Source organism: Nomascus leucogenys, chromosome 8 (assembly GCF_006542625.1).
Source record: "Nomascus leucogenys isolate Asia chromosome 8, Asia_NLE_v1, whole genome shotgun sequence".
NCBI classification, from domain to species: Eukaryota; Metazoa; Chordata; class Mammalia; order Primates; family Hylobatidae; genus Nomascus; species Nomascus leucogenys.
This window is the reverse complement of record NC_044388.1, coordinates 62,035,076-62,051,114: the sequence shown is the minus strand read 5'-3', so window position 1 is coordinate 62,051,114 and position 16,039 is coordinate 62,035,076. Positions and strand designations below refer to the sequence as shown.

At 41.5% G+C, this 16,039-nt stretch overlaps 1 protein-coding gene across 13 annotated transcripts in view; it reads right to left on the bottom strand.

Moving 5' to 3' along the window:
- SIRT5 (sirtuin 5) overlaps positions 1-16,039 on the bottom strand; it is a 41,306-nt gene that overhangs the window by 1,832 nt on the left and 23,435 nt on the right. For 12 of the 13 annotated variants that reach the window (XM_030817319.1, XM_030817328.1, XM_030817317.1 and 9 more), the window contains 4 exons: positions 14,694-14,781; positions 13,253-13,306; positions 11,117-11,240; positions 9,325-9,440 (listed from right to left, as the gene is read on the bottom strand). In XM_030817319.1, the coding sequence (XP_030673179.1) occupies positions 9,325-9,440; positions 11,117-11,240; positions 13,253-13,306; positions 14,694-14,781 (382 nt within the window). Of the gene's footprint in view, positions 1-4,708; positions 5,969-9,324; positions 9,441-11,116; positions 11,241-13,252; positions 13,307-14,693; positions 14,782-16,039 lie in introns of those variants that run through there. The other variant, XM_003263525.2, reaches the window with a different exon arrangement.

Here is a 16,039-nt window from a genome sequence, read left to right as displayed (position 1 = left end):
ACACCTTCATATGTAAGTAGGATGGTTTCATTCTTGCTTTCAATAAAGTTGAAAGAGGGTCGGAAAGGATTTTCAGTGAATAGATCGCTAAGTATGATACAAAATTACTCTGTGTATTTTGGCATATAACTTGGAAGGTGGTCCAAAATTGGAGTGGCAAGGCTATACCAAAATTTCTTTCATGGCTGGGCACAGTGACTCATGCCTAGAATCCCAGCACTTTGGGAGGCTGAGGCAGGAGGATTGCTTGAGGCTAGGAGTTTGAGACCAGCCTGGGCAACATGGCAAGACCCCGTCTCTACAAAAAGGTAACAGTAAAAACAACCATGCATGGTGACAAGAGCTTGTAGTCCCAGCGACTCAAGAAGCTGAGGCAAGAGGGTCACTTGAGCCAGGAGTTTGAAGCTGCAGTGAGCTATGATTATACCACTGTACAGACTCCAGCCTGGGTGACAGAGGGAGCCCCCATCTCTTAAAAAAAAAAAAATTCCCTCATGCCCAGAGTTTAGGTGGCCCAGGTCTTTCAGTACTTACATCTATAAAAAACAAACACTGAGGATTACAAATGACATTGAAAAAGTAAAATTTAGCTTGGCTGGTCAAAATCTGCCCAGCGATTCTTTGGATCGGAATAAAAGACACGGGTAAAGCCAGCTGTATAGGAAGCTATATAGGAAACAATATATTTTCCCCTAGGATAAGCTGCAAAGTGTCTTAATTCCATTCTTAGACTGACTACTGCTTTTGGATTTTGTTCCTTAATATTATAAACTATTGGAAACTTTGCTATTTGAAATTATAGCAGTAAAGAATGAAATGTTCCTCTAGCCTTGAGGATCTAAGTCACTTTGATACGGAGAAGCAGCCTGGATTTCCAACCCAGGTGCAGAGCTTCAGATAAGGGATTTCTGGACACAATATTCCACATTGATCTGAACTTTGTATTATAGTTTCTGGGGAAGTGGGACCCTGGCCTACTGTGCCAGCCAGACATGATGTTGACCCCTTTACACTGTACAGCCCTGCTAGTTGCTTGAGTCTATCAAAAACTACTTCATTCAAATTTCACTTAAACTCCACCCTCCGCCCAATTGCTTCAATAACTCCACCTTTCCCTTGTTGGGAAACACTTCTCAGTTCTACAGGGGTCCGGTCTCCCTCATTGCATTAAATCAATAAACCTGATCTTGACAGAATACTGGTTTGTTTATGGGGACTTCAGGAGGATTGGGCTAGAACAGGAGCAACTGTCTCCTTCCAACAATAGGTAAGATTCAGCCATAGAAACATGGACCAATTCAAAGTTTATGTCCCATTCATCTATTAAGGATGTATTTCCAGGCCCGGAGCCGTGGCTCATGCCTATAATCCCAGCACTTTGGGAGGCCGAGGTGGGCGAATCAGTTGAGGTGAGGAGTTTGAGACCAGCCTGGCCAACATGGTGAAACCCCGTCTCTACTAAAAATACAAAAATTAGCTGGGCGTGGTGGCAGGCACCTGTGATCCCAGCTACTCAGGAGGCTGAGGCAGAAGAATCGCTTGAATCCAGGAGGCAGAGGTTGCAGTGAGCTAAGACTGCACCCTGCACTCCAGCCTGGGCAACAAGAGCAAAACTCCATCTCAAAGAAAAACAAAAATTCCAATAAAATTTTACTTGTTTGGAATTATTAATCTACACTGATATATATTTTTTGTTTTTACAATTATGCACTGCAGATTACTATAGTGATAATTCTATCTAGAAGATTTCTTAGTAAAGCATTTTTTAACATTTTAAGGAAATTGAAAAAATTAAATAATTCATATGATATTTTGCTGTAGAAGTATAATAGGTAGTCAGTAAAAGATTTTCTTTCTCTTTTTTTTTAAGACAGAGTCTCACTGTGTCATCCCAGCTGGAGTGCAGTGGCACGATCTCAGCTCACGGCAACTTCTGCCTCCCAGGCTCAAGGGATTCACGCACCTCAGCCTCCTGAGTAGCTGGGATTACAGGTGTGGACCACCATGCCTGGCTAATTTTTGTATTTTTAGTAGAGATGGGGTTTCGCCATGTTGGCCAGGCTGGTCCTGAACTCCTGGCCTCAAGTGATCCTCCAGCCTTAGCCTCCCAAAGTGCTGGGATTACAGGCATGAGCCATTGTACCTGGCCAGTAAAAGATTTTCATGCATAAAAATATATTACATTAGTATAAATTCTGTAGTAGTGGTAGAATGGAAATATAAGTTCAAAGAGAAAAAAATGCGAAGTTTCCAATTGTTAAGGAAGGGCTTGTATATTTATTTTGTAAATGGATTGTGGTGTCTACCAGATAGTTACAACATTCAGATTGGACTGGATACATTTTAAACCATGATATGGTAGCTTTTATTTTAAAATGTCAGTGTTTCGGCCAGGCACAGTGGCTCACGCCTGTAATCCCAGCACTTTTGGGAGCTTGAGCTAGGCAGATTGCCTGATGTCAGTAGTTTGAGACCAGCCCAGGCAATGTGGTGAAAACCCATCTCTACTAAAAAAAAATACAAAAAGTTAGCTGGGTGTGGTGGCGCACGCCTGTAGTCCTAGCTACTTGGGAGGCTGAGGCAGGAGAATCACTTGAACCAGGGAGGCGGAGGTTGCAGTGAGTCGAGATTGTGCCACTGCAGTCCAGCCTGGGCAACAGAGCCAGACTCTGTCTCAAAAATAAATAAATAAATAAATAAATAATAAAATGGCAGTGTTTCCAATGCACTTGGAATCACATCTCCAACTATATTTGATTTAAAAAATGTTAGATGTCAACTTTTAAAATGTGAAAGGCATACATGAACAATGTTTGAAAGCCTCTTTTCTAGCACATCTGTGCACTTTGCCTGCCCCCACCAGTTGTAGGACAACCAAGACCACGGTGTTAGTTCCACATCTGCTCATGCCACTTGTATTGGTTAATGTAATCATCTCACTGAATTTAAAATTATGTAATAAACTGCAAAAATAGAGCTGTTAAGGGAGTTGTTTCTAGGAAAACTAGTTGAATGCTTGGGAAAGACATACTGAGTCACTACATATAATTTGGTTAAATTAGGTGTAGGTGTAAAAGATGGGTGAAGACTGCTTCACATGTTTCCTTTCCTAAGTTCTTGCTCTCCTTTAAAAGAAGAAAAAAAAATATCAAAAACCAGAAGTTGTAATCCAGTGTTTGCCAAGGTTTCTTGATAAGAATCACCTGGGTCATTTGCTAACTACACAGATAAACAGGCATCTCCCCCTAGAAATTCTGATTCAGGAAGTCTAGGTGGGGGCCTTGGGATCTGATTTTCCTGGTTGTCTGTTTTGTTTTATAAAATAAGGGCTGGGGTCATTCCTATCTTCAGGGATATTTGGGGAACACGAGGAAGATTATGGAAACGATTTATGCAAGAAAGGTGAGCTCCAATCAGCAGATCCCTACCCAAAACGAAAGGCCTTTAGCTCTATTCCAAAAAGAAAAAAAGCAGGCCAAGTGTGGTGGCTCACGCCTGTAATCCCAGCACTTCAGGAGGCCGAGGCAGGTGGATCTCTTGAGGCCAGGAGTCTGAGACCTGTCTGACCAACATGGTGAAATCCTATCTCTACTAAAAATACAAAAATTAGCCAGGTATGGTGGTGCACGCCTGTAATCCCAGCTACTTGAGAGGCTTAGGTGAGAGGATTGCTTGAGCCCAGGAGGCAAAGTTTCCAGTAAACCGAGATTGCGCCACTGCACTCCAGCCTGGGCAACAGAGCAAGACTCTGTCTTAAAACAAAACAAAAAAACCAACCAAACAAACAAAAAGCAAATGAAGGTAGATTTATGCTTTATATCAAAATGTTTAAAGTATGCATGTGTCCTTTTCTATTAGTCTTGTTTCCAGTGGCTTTTTGAATGAACAGACCAACTAAGCCCTGACTGCATGGACTAGGAGGGCTTCCCTACCCGCCCTTGACAGCACAGCCAGGGAGAGCGCTGGACTTCCCTAGCACACACGGTCAACTATCGCTTCAAAGCAGTGACCTCTTCACACCCTAGATAGGTAACTATATAACCACAACAATCTATAAAACTCTTCTACCTAACAATTCCTTAGACTTCTAAATTCCACCAGCAGATAGCTTGGGTGTCTTCCCTCCCCAGAGCCTCCAACTCCATTACTTTACTGCTCGCCTCTTCTGGGACTTCCTCTGTCCACTCCAGCCACACTGAGGGGACTCTGCTCCAGGTGGTCCCAGTGTCTGGAAAGCTCTTATCCCAGATCACGTCTTCGGCTGCCTCCTTCACCTCCTTCAAGTCTTTGCTCCAGTCTCTTCTTAATGAGGTTTGTGCATCTTTGCTTTGTGCAAAGCTCACGTGCTGTAGAATGTGTACCTTATGTTCCCTGCTTACCTGTCTGCCTCCACCACTAGAATATAATCTTCCCTTGGTAGATATTTGTTTTGTTTACTGATATATCCTATCCTAAGCACTTAGAACAGTGTCTGATACATAGTGGATACTTATAAATATTTGTGGACTTTAATTAAATCTCAACATTTAGAGAAATTCAAAGATCAACAGGGCACAACATAGTGGCTGCAGGGCATGGTGGGCCAAAGGTGCTTTGAAGGCCCTGGCCACTAGCTCCCTGCAGCGACAGTCCCATTTTTGCCTCAGCGAATGTACAAATCCTACAAGCCAAGGCCCCCCGGGGTTGAGTAACAGTCAAAACACTGAGGTTTAAATTAAAAAATGCCTAGGGTTTACTGGAATAGTCAGGGTTTATCAGAAATCATCCAATATAAGCATCGGACATGGGGAAAACGACAAAACCAAAACTGGAACTAATTAACACCTTGAAAATATAAATACATTCCTGTGGGAGGAGAATTCTATGCCTTTGTCTCTAGATTAGAACTGGGGCAAAGAATCTGAACAACTTGTGTAAGGCCTAAGGTGTCTTGTGAGATCCAAATCCTTATTAAAATATAGGCAGCATTCTAGCTGCCTATTTAGGTAACAAAGAAAATCGGGTTAAAAGTAGCAGAGAACATTATTCCATTTTTTTTTTCTCCTTAACCTAGAGCAGGGGTTAGAAAACTTTTTCTGTAAAGGGCCACACAGGACATATTTCAGGCTTTGCAGACCAGCCAGTCTCTGTTGTAACTATTCACCTCTGTCATCCTAGTGCAAAAGCAGCCACACACAATATACAAACATATGGCCACAGCTGTGTTCCAATGAAACCTTATTTACAGATATAGGTGGTGGGCAAATTTGGCCCACAGGCAGTAGTTTGCTGACCCCTGACCTAGGGTAAAGTTCAACCAAAATCTGTTAAGCATGAGATACACAATTCTGCCATTGTTAAGCTCTGTGTTTAAACAGTCCTCTCAATTGCTCCAGGGTTGGTTTCTGCCTTTGAAAAATTGAGTAGGATGAGATGACTATCACCAGCATCTCTTCTAAATGTCAGCTCTGATGATGCCAAGAAAAAAGCATTGCTGGCTTCATTGATCAGTTACTCCTTCATTGATGAGATGACAGTTCTTGTGATCAGTCTGGTTGATAAGTAGCTTGTCAAATTGATAAGAATTTCTAACTAGCAAGTAGCCTGTTAGAGACAATCGTAGGTTTTCAAGACAATATGAAGCTGAAGAATTTTGGCTGAAGTAGCAGCCGAAACAGGCCTGTGGTTTTAGGAGGCTTGACTTGTGCAATGATATATATTACATGGCAAGAATCTCTCCTGAACTGGCAGGAAAAACCACCAAGTTCAGTTTCTTTCACATGAAGACACGGCCACCATATGCAAGGGATGCTGGGCCCCTGCTGCTCAGTCCGTGGCACGGGAGATGGGGGCCAACTCTAAACTTGGGTTGTGGAAATACTCCAGTTTTATTTTCTTCTTTTTCTTTATCTGCATTTTCTTGCTTTTCTACAATGATGATTTGTTTTAATTCTTTATAATAATTAGAGATGAGATGGTGATCAAATGACTGAAAAGAAACCATATTAGAAGAACCAAACTGGGGACATAGCTCATGTCCTGCTTCACAAAGTTTATCCTGTCCCACTCTTCGAGTTTTCTGATGGTCTTTCAAACAGACTGGAGGCTTGAGCTGCCTAGCTCTGGTATTACTACTCTTCGTCACGCTAAGTGGCCCAGCTGCTCCACATAGGTGCCACAACACAAATCAGACGGAGGCTCAATGTGCATTTTTCAGGAGATAAGTTAGAAGATCATTTAACTTTTTATCTAACAGCTTTATTGAGATTCGATACACATACAATCCACCTATTTCAAATATATAATTCAGTGGCTTTTAGTGTATTCACCGGATTATAAACCAAAATCATTTTTTTTTTTTTTTTTTTTGAGACATCCCTTCACCCCCCCCCCCCCCCCCCCCCCCCCCCCCCCCCCCCCCCCCCCCACCCCGGCATTTTATAACTTCACCTCATCCACCATCCCCCCTCAAATCTATTAAGGAGCCATAACATTTTAACAACCTCAAAGAAACTTGTTCTCATTAGCACCCACTCCCCATTCCTCCCTACTCCCAGCCAAAACAACCACTCATCTCCCTTCTCTCTATTGATCTGCCTATTCTAGATATTTTGTATAAATGAAGTCATACCATATGTGGTCTTTTATGACTGGCTTCTTTCACTTAGCATAACGTTTTCAAGGGTCATCCATGTAGTAGCATATATGGATACCTCATTCTTTTTATGGCTAAAATATAGTCCATTGTACAAACATACCAAATTTTATTTATTCATCCTTCAGTCGATGGACGTTTGGGTTGTTTCTACTTTTTCCGTGAACAAGTTGCTATGAACATTTGTGTACAAATTTTTGTGTAGATGTATGATTTCATTTCTAGGACTATATACCAAGGAGTAGAATTGCTAGATCATATAGTAACCCTATATTTAAATGCCACATTGTTTTCTAAAATGACTGCGCCATTGTACATTCCCATCAGCCATGGATAAGGGCTTCACCAACACTTGTGATTTTCCTTTATCTTAAAAATTATAGCCACGCTTGTGGCTGTGAAGTGGTATCTCATTGTGGTTTTATGACATTGAACATCATTTCAATATGCTTATCGGCCATGTGTATATATTTGGAGAAACGTCTTTTGAAATATTTTGACCTGGTTTTTAATTGGATTTCTTTTTATTATTTATAGTTGTAAGAGTTCTTTATATATCCTGGATACAAATCCCTTATCAAATATCAAATATTAGACTTACAAATATTTTCTCCCATTGTATGGGTTGTCTTTTTACTTAATCGATGGTACCCATTGGAGTATAGAAGTTTTAAATTTTGATAAAGTCCAATTTATCCATTTTTCTTATGTTACTTGCTCTTTTGGTGTTATATCTAAGAAAGCTTTAACCCAAGGTTACAAGATTTACTCCTATATTTTCTTTTGACATTTTATACTTTCAGCTCTTACATTTAGGTCTATGATCCATTTTGGGTTATTTTTTGTGTATGGTGTGACAGAGGGGTCCAAGCTCATTCTTTTGCATGTGGATATCCAGCACTATTTCTTGAAAAAGACTGTATTTCATCAAATTGTCTTGCCACTCTTTTCAAAAATCAATTGACCATGAATGTGAGGTTTGTTTTATTGTTCTGTTTTGTTTTGTTTTTTACTGGACTCTCAATTCTATTCCACTGATTCTATATATCTATCCTATGCCAGTGCCACACTGTCTTGATTACTGCAACTCTGTAGAAAGTTTTTTGTTGTTGTTGTTGTTGAGACGGAGTTTTGCTCTTGTTGCCCAGGCTGGAGTGCAATGGCGCAATCTCCGCTCACTGCAACCTCCCCCTCCCAGGTTCAAGCGATTCTCCTGCCTCAGCCTCCCAAGTAGCTGGGATTACAGGCATGTGCCACCATGCCTAGCTAATACATAGTAAGTTTGGAAATTGGGAAGTATGAGTTCTCCAACTCCATTTTTCATTTTGTTTTGGCTATTTTGGGTCCCTTGCATTTTCATGTGAATTTTAGATTAATCTTTTCAATTAGCTGCTGTAAAAAGCCAGTTGTGATTTTGATAGGGACTGAGTTGATTGAGCCCATAGATCAATTTGGGGAGCATTGCCATCTTAATCATATTAAGTTGTCCAATCCATGAACATTGGATATGTTTCCATTCATTTAGGCCTTCTTTATTTCTTTCAATAATGTTCTGTAGTTTTCAGAGTATAAGTTTTGCATAGGAGGCAATTTTTTTTAAGGCCATCTTCTTAGTTCCTACTACTCACACACAAATGAAGAACTATGGATCAAGAACACAGGCTGTAGCTGATCAAAAAGACACATGGAAAAGAAAGAGGCCCAGAGCCAGTTCACTCACCTGAGGAGGGGCCTACTGAAGTGTCTATGGCCCCTTTTCTTTCTTTTTTCTTTTTTTTTTTAAATCCCAGCAAAGACTTTGAAGAGTGGCTCCTATCCTGACTGCACACTGGAATCACCTAGGAAGCTTATCAAAATGATGGCGTCTGAGCTGCAGCTCAGAGCAATGAAGTTTCATGAGGCAGCACCCAGGCATCAGTATTTTTAAAATATGCCGCCAAGGTTGGAAACTGTTGATTAAAGTCATGACAAGATGCTTCAATGATGTTTTCTATTTTATTCATTTATATTAATTTACTACTTATTTATATTCTAACTTATTCAAAAGGAATTAACTAGATGGACAAGAATTAGAAGTAAAGGCAAAATAAAGTTGGGGTGAGAAAAAAGACAGAAAAAGGGTGAAGACACAAAACAGACCCAGGAAGACCCAGGAATAAGACTAAAAATGCATACCATGACAATCTACACTTCCCACCCAAACTTGGGAGGCAGGATCAGTGTCATAATATGGCCACAGATACAAATAACCTTGGCGATTAGACCAAAGGGGAATCTGCCAGGTGGCCTCCCAGTGAGAACAACAGGTGATAAGGTTCTGCAAGGGCATCTCCCGGTTTACTTGTGGAGCATTTGGGTAACCTACAACTAAAGGCCATCACTAAGTCTAGCTTAAAAATGTAAGGGAAAGCAAAGCCTAAGGAATCAAAGAAGAGCTTTCAAAATGTGAACAAACAAAAGTCCCACGGCAAATTTCGTGTACAATGACAGAGCTACCCTACCTTAGTCTACAGTGAATGATTTTGTTCTTCCATAAAAGCAACTGCAGATCAAACAACAACAACAACAACAAAAAAAAACACAAACCCTATGTCTTTTTTAAAAATCAGAGGAGTAGGCCAACTATGTTTAGATGACCATGTCTGTACCAGCCTCCCACATCTCCCTCTCCCATCAGGGTATCCCAGTACCTGAATCTGTTCGTAGCTGGGGTGGTCTCCGTGTTAAATTCAGCCACTGGCACGCCCCTGGCAGCCACCTGGGGGGCAAACATGGCTGCTGGGTACACCACAGAGGAAGTGCCCACCTACAAGGCAAGCACACAGAGATGGACAAATGGCCACACGACGAGGAGAAGGAACATTTTTACAGAAAACCTTACACAAACTCAGGCAGGTCTGTGGTTGCAGGTGTGAGAAAAGCCAAACAGGATGGGATAAAACAGGGTGTCCAAGGGACAAGGGAAAGTGAAGAGGTGTCCTTTGATCAATCACTAGAATCGAGAAGAATATGTGACATGAAAAGGAGAGTTATGAAAAGAGTGACATAGAAGTGACTCAATCAAAAGGTTTGGGGGTAATTCTGCTTTTGCTTCTGCTTTTTAAAGTTAAACAAATGATCCATAACTTTTTAAAACATATTTTCTATCTTTTTGTTAAAGGTAGAAAATATGAAGAAAAAAACATACATATCATCCATAATCTTACCCCAGGATAACCACTGTTAACATTTTCATGTATGTCCTCTTAGCTTTTCTCTTATAAATATTTGCTTATAAACATTCTTTACAGGGATGGGAAGAGCATGACCTGTTTTGTAAACTGGCTTTTCTCATTTAACAATCCATCATCAACAGTGATGCTATACTCAACATTGGGAAGCATTTTTTAAATACTGGCTGAATGAATACACACCACAAGAAAGTGCCTCCGCTTTTAAAGACTTGTCAAGAAAAATTTGAAATATGCATACAATCTGTCCAATTAATCCCACTCTTAGGAAATGTGTCCTAAGGAAATCATTTGAAGAGCATGCTAAGATTTCTATCTAAGGATATTCACGATATCATTGATTAGAATATCAAAATTTGAAATAGCCCAGATGTCTTACAGTAGAGAATTAGCTAAATATATCATTCCTTATCTATATAAAACACCATACAGTCAATTGAAAGATGATACTGATTTAGACATACTGATCTGGAATATGCTAAGTGAACTGCTGTGTGAATAAAGTAGTTTCAAAACAGAACATATGTCATGAACTCAGTTTTGAATTTTAATTAATACATGTACATCTGCCTAAGAAAAGGTTTAGACCACAGGTGGGCAAACTTATTCTGAAAAGGACCATAGAGTAAATTTTTCAGGCCTTGCAGGCCATTCAGTTTCTGTCACAAGTACTCAACTCTGCCACTGTAGTTTGAAAGTGGTCATAGACAGTGTGTGGAAGAATGAGTGTGGCTGAGTTCCAATAAAACTTTATTTCCAAAAACAAGTAGCAGGCCTAATTTGGCCCAAAGGCTGCTAGTTTGCTCACTCCTGGTCTAGAAGAAAACATACTAAACTGCTAACAGTAACTACTTCTGGATAGTAGAACTACGGGCTATTTCTAATTTCCTCTTTATAATGTGATAATTTTTGCATGTTCTCAATTAAATTTAATCATAAGCACGTATTATTTTAAAAACCAATAGCATGTTCTTTTCTTTGTTTTTGGTGGGGCTAGGGGAGAAGGCTTTGAGATGCCCAAGACATGCATGGTTTCCTATTTTAATATAAATTCTTATTCATTGTTTCTCAGTTTTTCTATAGGATACCACAAAGACCTCTCAACACACATTTTAAGGAAAGGAAGAAAGGGAGGGAGGAGAGAAGGCGGGAAGGAAAGAAGCAAGGGAGGGAGGAAGGAAAAGAGGAGAGGGGGGAGGAAAAAATAACAAACTCCAGTCCTGTCTTGGGGTTAGGGAAGGGCGTGACCCACCACTAGACATAAATCACAGTGGGCGAGCTCTCTATCAACCTCCTCCAGAATGGCAGGATCCAGGTTTTCTCCAAACCACACGACGTGAGGTCGCAGCAAGCCCCCGCAGCCTGCCTCTTCACACCTGGAAGAATGGGATCCTTAATCCAACCCCGAGCCAAGACTGCCCAGCTGGATCAGAGGGAGGCCAGGGGCTGCCCCAAACCCAGTACATCCAGATGGGTCACCTCTGATGCCTCTTATTCCCTACACCCTCCCTCCCAGCCTACATAAACTTGCCTTGCATATGAAGCATCAGGTTTAATGGTCTTTTTTTTTTTTTTTTTGAGATGGAGTCTCACTCTGCTGCCCAGGCTGGAGTGCAATGGCATGGTCTCGGCTCACTGCAACCTCTGCCTCCCGGGTTCAAGCAATTCTCCTGCCTCAGCCTCCCGAGTAGCTGGGACTACAATCGTGTGTGACCACACCCAGCTAATTTTTGTATTCTTAGTAGAGACATGTTTCACCATGTTGGCCAGGCTGGTCTCAAACTCCTGATCTCAGGTGATCTGCCTGCCTCGGCCTCCCAAAGTGCTGGGATTACAGGCATGAGCCACCGTGCCCTGCTGAACTGTCCTTATTTTTTATCTTGTCTGTATGTACTTGATGTGCTGACACGTTGTTTCAGCTAAGCTTTCCCAGTTCATTCATTATGGTCACACTTGTGCTCACAGCCACCCAGACCTGGGAGTCATACTGGACTCAGATTTGCCTCCCACCCCAAGCATCCCCTAATTTCATCAACGACCTCCTTTCATGTTCTCTCAGGTTCATGTCTCTCTGGTCCAGTATGTAGCCAGCTTTCCTGTGTCCATTACTAAAAATCTCTCTTCTTTCACTTCCTCCTACCTCAGGGTCACCTTCTGTACACCTCCTAAAATCATCCCCCAAACACCATTTTCGTCATAGTAATCTCCTGCATCACAGGAATCCTCCAGGTCTACCTATTCCTTCAGAAGAAAACTTTTAATATCTAGCAATTAAAACCCTCATGAGGAAAATTTAAAAGGTTCTGTGGTTAAATAAGCCAGTAAAGCATTAACATGTGTATTATAACCACTTTTTAGAAGGCAGCAATGTGGATTAAATGCTCTAAAAAGTCCTGCAGTAAAGCAAACATTTTAACTTTGTTTAGTGTAACATTTCCGTATTTGAGTGCCTAACATGTTTTTTTCAAGTAATGTCTCAACGTAACATTAATGTTCTATGAAACACTTTTAGAAGTGCTGTTTTATTTTAACCTTAAAAACACTCTAATCCAGCTGGGTGCAGTGGTTCACGCCTGTAATCCCAGCATGTTGGGAGGCTGAGGCGGGTGGACCACCTGAGGTCAAGAGCTCAAGACTAGCCTGGCCAACATGGCAAAACCTCCTCTCTGCTAAAAACACAAAAAATAGCCGGGCGTGGTGGCAGGCGCCTATAATCCCAGCTACTCGGGAGGCTGAGGCAGAAGAATCACTTCAACCCAGGAGGCAGAGGTTGCAGTGAGCCAAGATCGCACCACTGCACTCCAGCCTGGGTGACAGAGTGAGATTCCATCTCAAAAAATAAATAAAATAAAATAAAATAAACACAACAAAAAAACCTCTAATCCAATTACAGGTTATAGAAGTGCTGTTTTAATGTCTGGTTTTGAAAAATTGGCATAAAAATCTTCCTTTTTTTTTTTTTAAATCTATGAACATTCTGTTTGGTCCTGTAACCTCTCCTATTCAGGTCCTTTCATTGCCTCCCTAACCCTGGATTAATAATGCCAGTGATGTTATTTGACCAGTTACAGGTCAGCCCCTATGCTTTCTGTACACTGGGTAACCACCTGTCACATGACAGTTTCAGAAACTTTCCCGACCTCAAATGATCTCGCCAGAACACAAAGCAAAAAGCGGTTGGAAAGAAATCATTCTTTTCATCCTAATTTGGTTCATCCTTTGTCCTTTCACTTTTGGTCTCAGAGGTCAAGCCTGGTTTTTCCATTTGTGCATTTGATGTAAGAGGCATCTCGCCAAATACATGTTTAGGTTTTGATGTCTATTTTTTTTTTTTTTTTTTTTTTTTTGGTAACCCGGAACACCAGTACAAAGAGAGTTTTTTACCCACCGGGGAAGTTTCTCAATTGGGATGCTGGCATCTTGAGTTCCAGGTTCTGGAGCACTGAAATAAATAATATTAGAAAAGAAAAGATTGTTATTGGCATAATAAAAAATAAAGAAACAACATAACTCAGTTTGTATATTTGCCTGGCAGTATGTGGTGTAAAACTCCTAATTAATACATGCTCACTAGGAAGGGCATTAGAAGGAAGGACCCCAAGCCATTAACTACCAGTGGTGCTGGGCATAGTGGCTCATGCCTGTAATCCCAGCATTTGGTGAGGCCAAAATGGGAGGACTGCTTGAGGCCAGAAGTTCAAGACCAGCCTCGGCAGTATAGTGAGACTGCATTTCTACCAGAAATACAAAAATTAGTTCAGTGTGGTGGTGCATGCCTATAGTCCTAGCTACTTGGGAGGCTAAGGCAGGAGGATTGCCTGAGCTCAGGAGTTGGAGGCTGCAGTAAGGTGTTATTGTGCCACTGTACTCCAGCCTGGGAAACAGAGCAAGACCCTGTCTCGAAAAAAAAAAAAAATCACCAGTGGTTGTACTGCCAGTGAGGGAATTCGTGTGTGGGGAGGGCTGGAGTAGCTGGGTGTGCTAAGGGGGAACTTCATGTTTACCTTTATATATCATCATCATCTGTATTCTCTGCAATGATGTTATATATTCCTTATATAATTTATACTGTTTTAAAATGGCTCAGTGGAATTTTTCGCAATATTGTGTCTACCCTCAAATTTTTTCGTCACTGTAATAGTAGTACATGTTCATCATAGAAATGTAGGGAAATTCAGAAAGATATAAAGAAGAAATTAAAAATTACCCATAATCCCTCCACTCCTGATATTCCTTGTTAACATTTTGTTGTATTTTCTTCTGGTCTTTTAACTATATGCAGATAAACAAACTCATTGTGTGCACAAATTCAGGACCCTGTGGTTTTCACTTACCATTGTAAGTTGTGAGCCAAATATTTCTTTTATCACATGGCTATATTTAGGGTTTTGTTTTGTTTTGTTTTTGTTTTTGAGACAGGTTCTCCCTGTCACCCAGGCTGTAGTGCAGTGGCATGATCTCAGCTCACTGCAGCCTCGACTTCCCAGGCTCAAATAACCCTCCCACCTCAGCCTCCCTAGTAGCTGGGAATACAGGCATGTGCCACCACACCCAGCTAATTTTGTTTTTTTGTTTTTTGTTTTTTTTGTAGAGACAGGTTTCTCACTATGTTGCCCAGGCCCGTCTTGAACACCTGAACTCATGCAGTCTTCCCACCCTGTAATTCCAACACTTTGGGATTACAGGCATGAGCCACTGCACCCAGCCTTGTAGTCTTATTTCTCATAAATATCCATGGGAATCTTTGATGAATGTTCAATTTCCTCACATTTATGTTCAACCTAAAGGAGAAAACAACACATACTTATTCTGTAGTGTGGTATAATTACCCTTTTCCTGATAAAGCTGGACAAATTGGACTCTTGTAATTCTCAGCCACAACTCCACAAGAGGTACATCGAGTTTTAAATAAGCTACCTGAAAAATACATATGAAGCAAATCCAGAATTTAGTATAATCAAGAGCAATCGTCTCCATGTCTAAAAGGGTATAAGATACTTCACTTTTCACACTTCATTTCATTTTTTGGTCTCACCCAGTTACCCAAGCTGGAGTGTAGGAGTATGATCATAGCTCACTGCGGCTTCCAACTCCTGGGCTTAAGCGATCCTCCCACCTTTGCCTTCGGAGCAGCTGGGACTATAGGTGTGCACCGCCACACTGAGCCATACTTCATTTTAGCAAATGGGCCTACCCTAGCTTTCATGGGAAACAGAGGCATGCAGTACTCTTAAGCCAGTCAAGAGCATATGCCCTCAAGGACTTTATAATCTGGAGGAAAAATAAATAACTCCATGACTAATGTGCCATCAGATGACCTTGGAGTGGTGTTCAAGTGGGCAGAAGTGGCCAATAGGGTAGGGGGAGCTCAATCTAAATCTAAGGGCATGATTTATTGATATGACTGATAAAGGTTCAGTGGTGTGGGATATGTTTACAAAATTTGAACTTTGATTTCAGAAAGCTTGAATCTTTTATACAAAAGCACCTCAATAAATAAGTAATCAACTAATAAGTGAAAAAAGTAATTGTTAATACTAACCACCACTTATTGAGCTGAAGCAATCATGGTGGCCACAGTTTATGAAATGGGTACCAGGCACCTGGTGCCATGTAGAGCCCTTTCAACCACAGTGGACATGCACTGCTCCGTTCTGCCCACCAGTCCTTCCTTGGGGAGCACCATCCCTGCTCTCTCACATGCTGAGCCAGTAGGGCTGTGGGTCACATCCCAAATACAAGCTCAGCCACATGCTGCACATGGTCCCCTGTGGTGCCCATCCCTCTGCAGTCGTGTTTGGTCAGAAGGGTGGGCGTGTGGACCAAGCAAGCCTTGGTCCTCAGCAGGTGGCTGAGCTGGAGAGCCTGGAGTCGTCGGAGGCACTCTCCCTTGGCGCATGGAGGCAGATCAATTGCAGAGGGAGAAGGGAGGCCACCTCAAAGAGTGAGCAAAGCTGAGAGAAGGAGGGGGACAGGGGCCGGGAGGAAAGATGACATAAGCTGCACCCCTAGGCTCCTCAGTTTTGTGAGCCAATAAACCTACTTTGTCAGTTTTAGCATAGACATTTTTCCCCATTTTCACATCTCTGAAATTCAGATGTGTCCTACAATTGCTACTGGCCAGATGAGAGTGTGACATCACCATCATGCTTGCACAGACTTGTTGAAGGAGAAC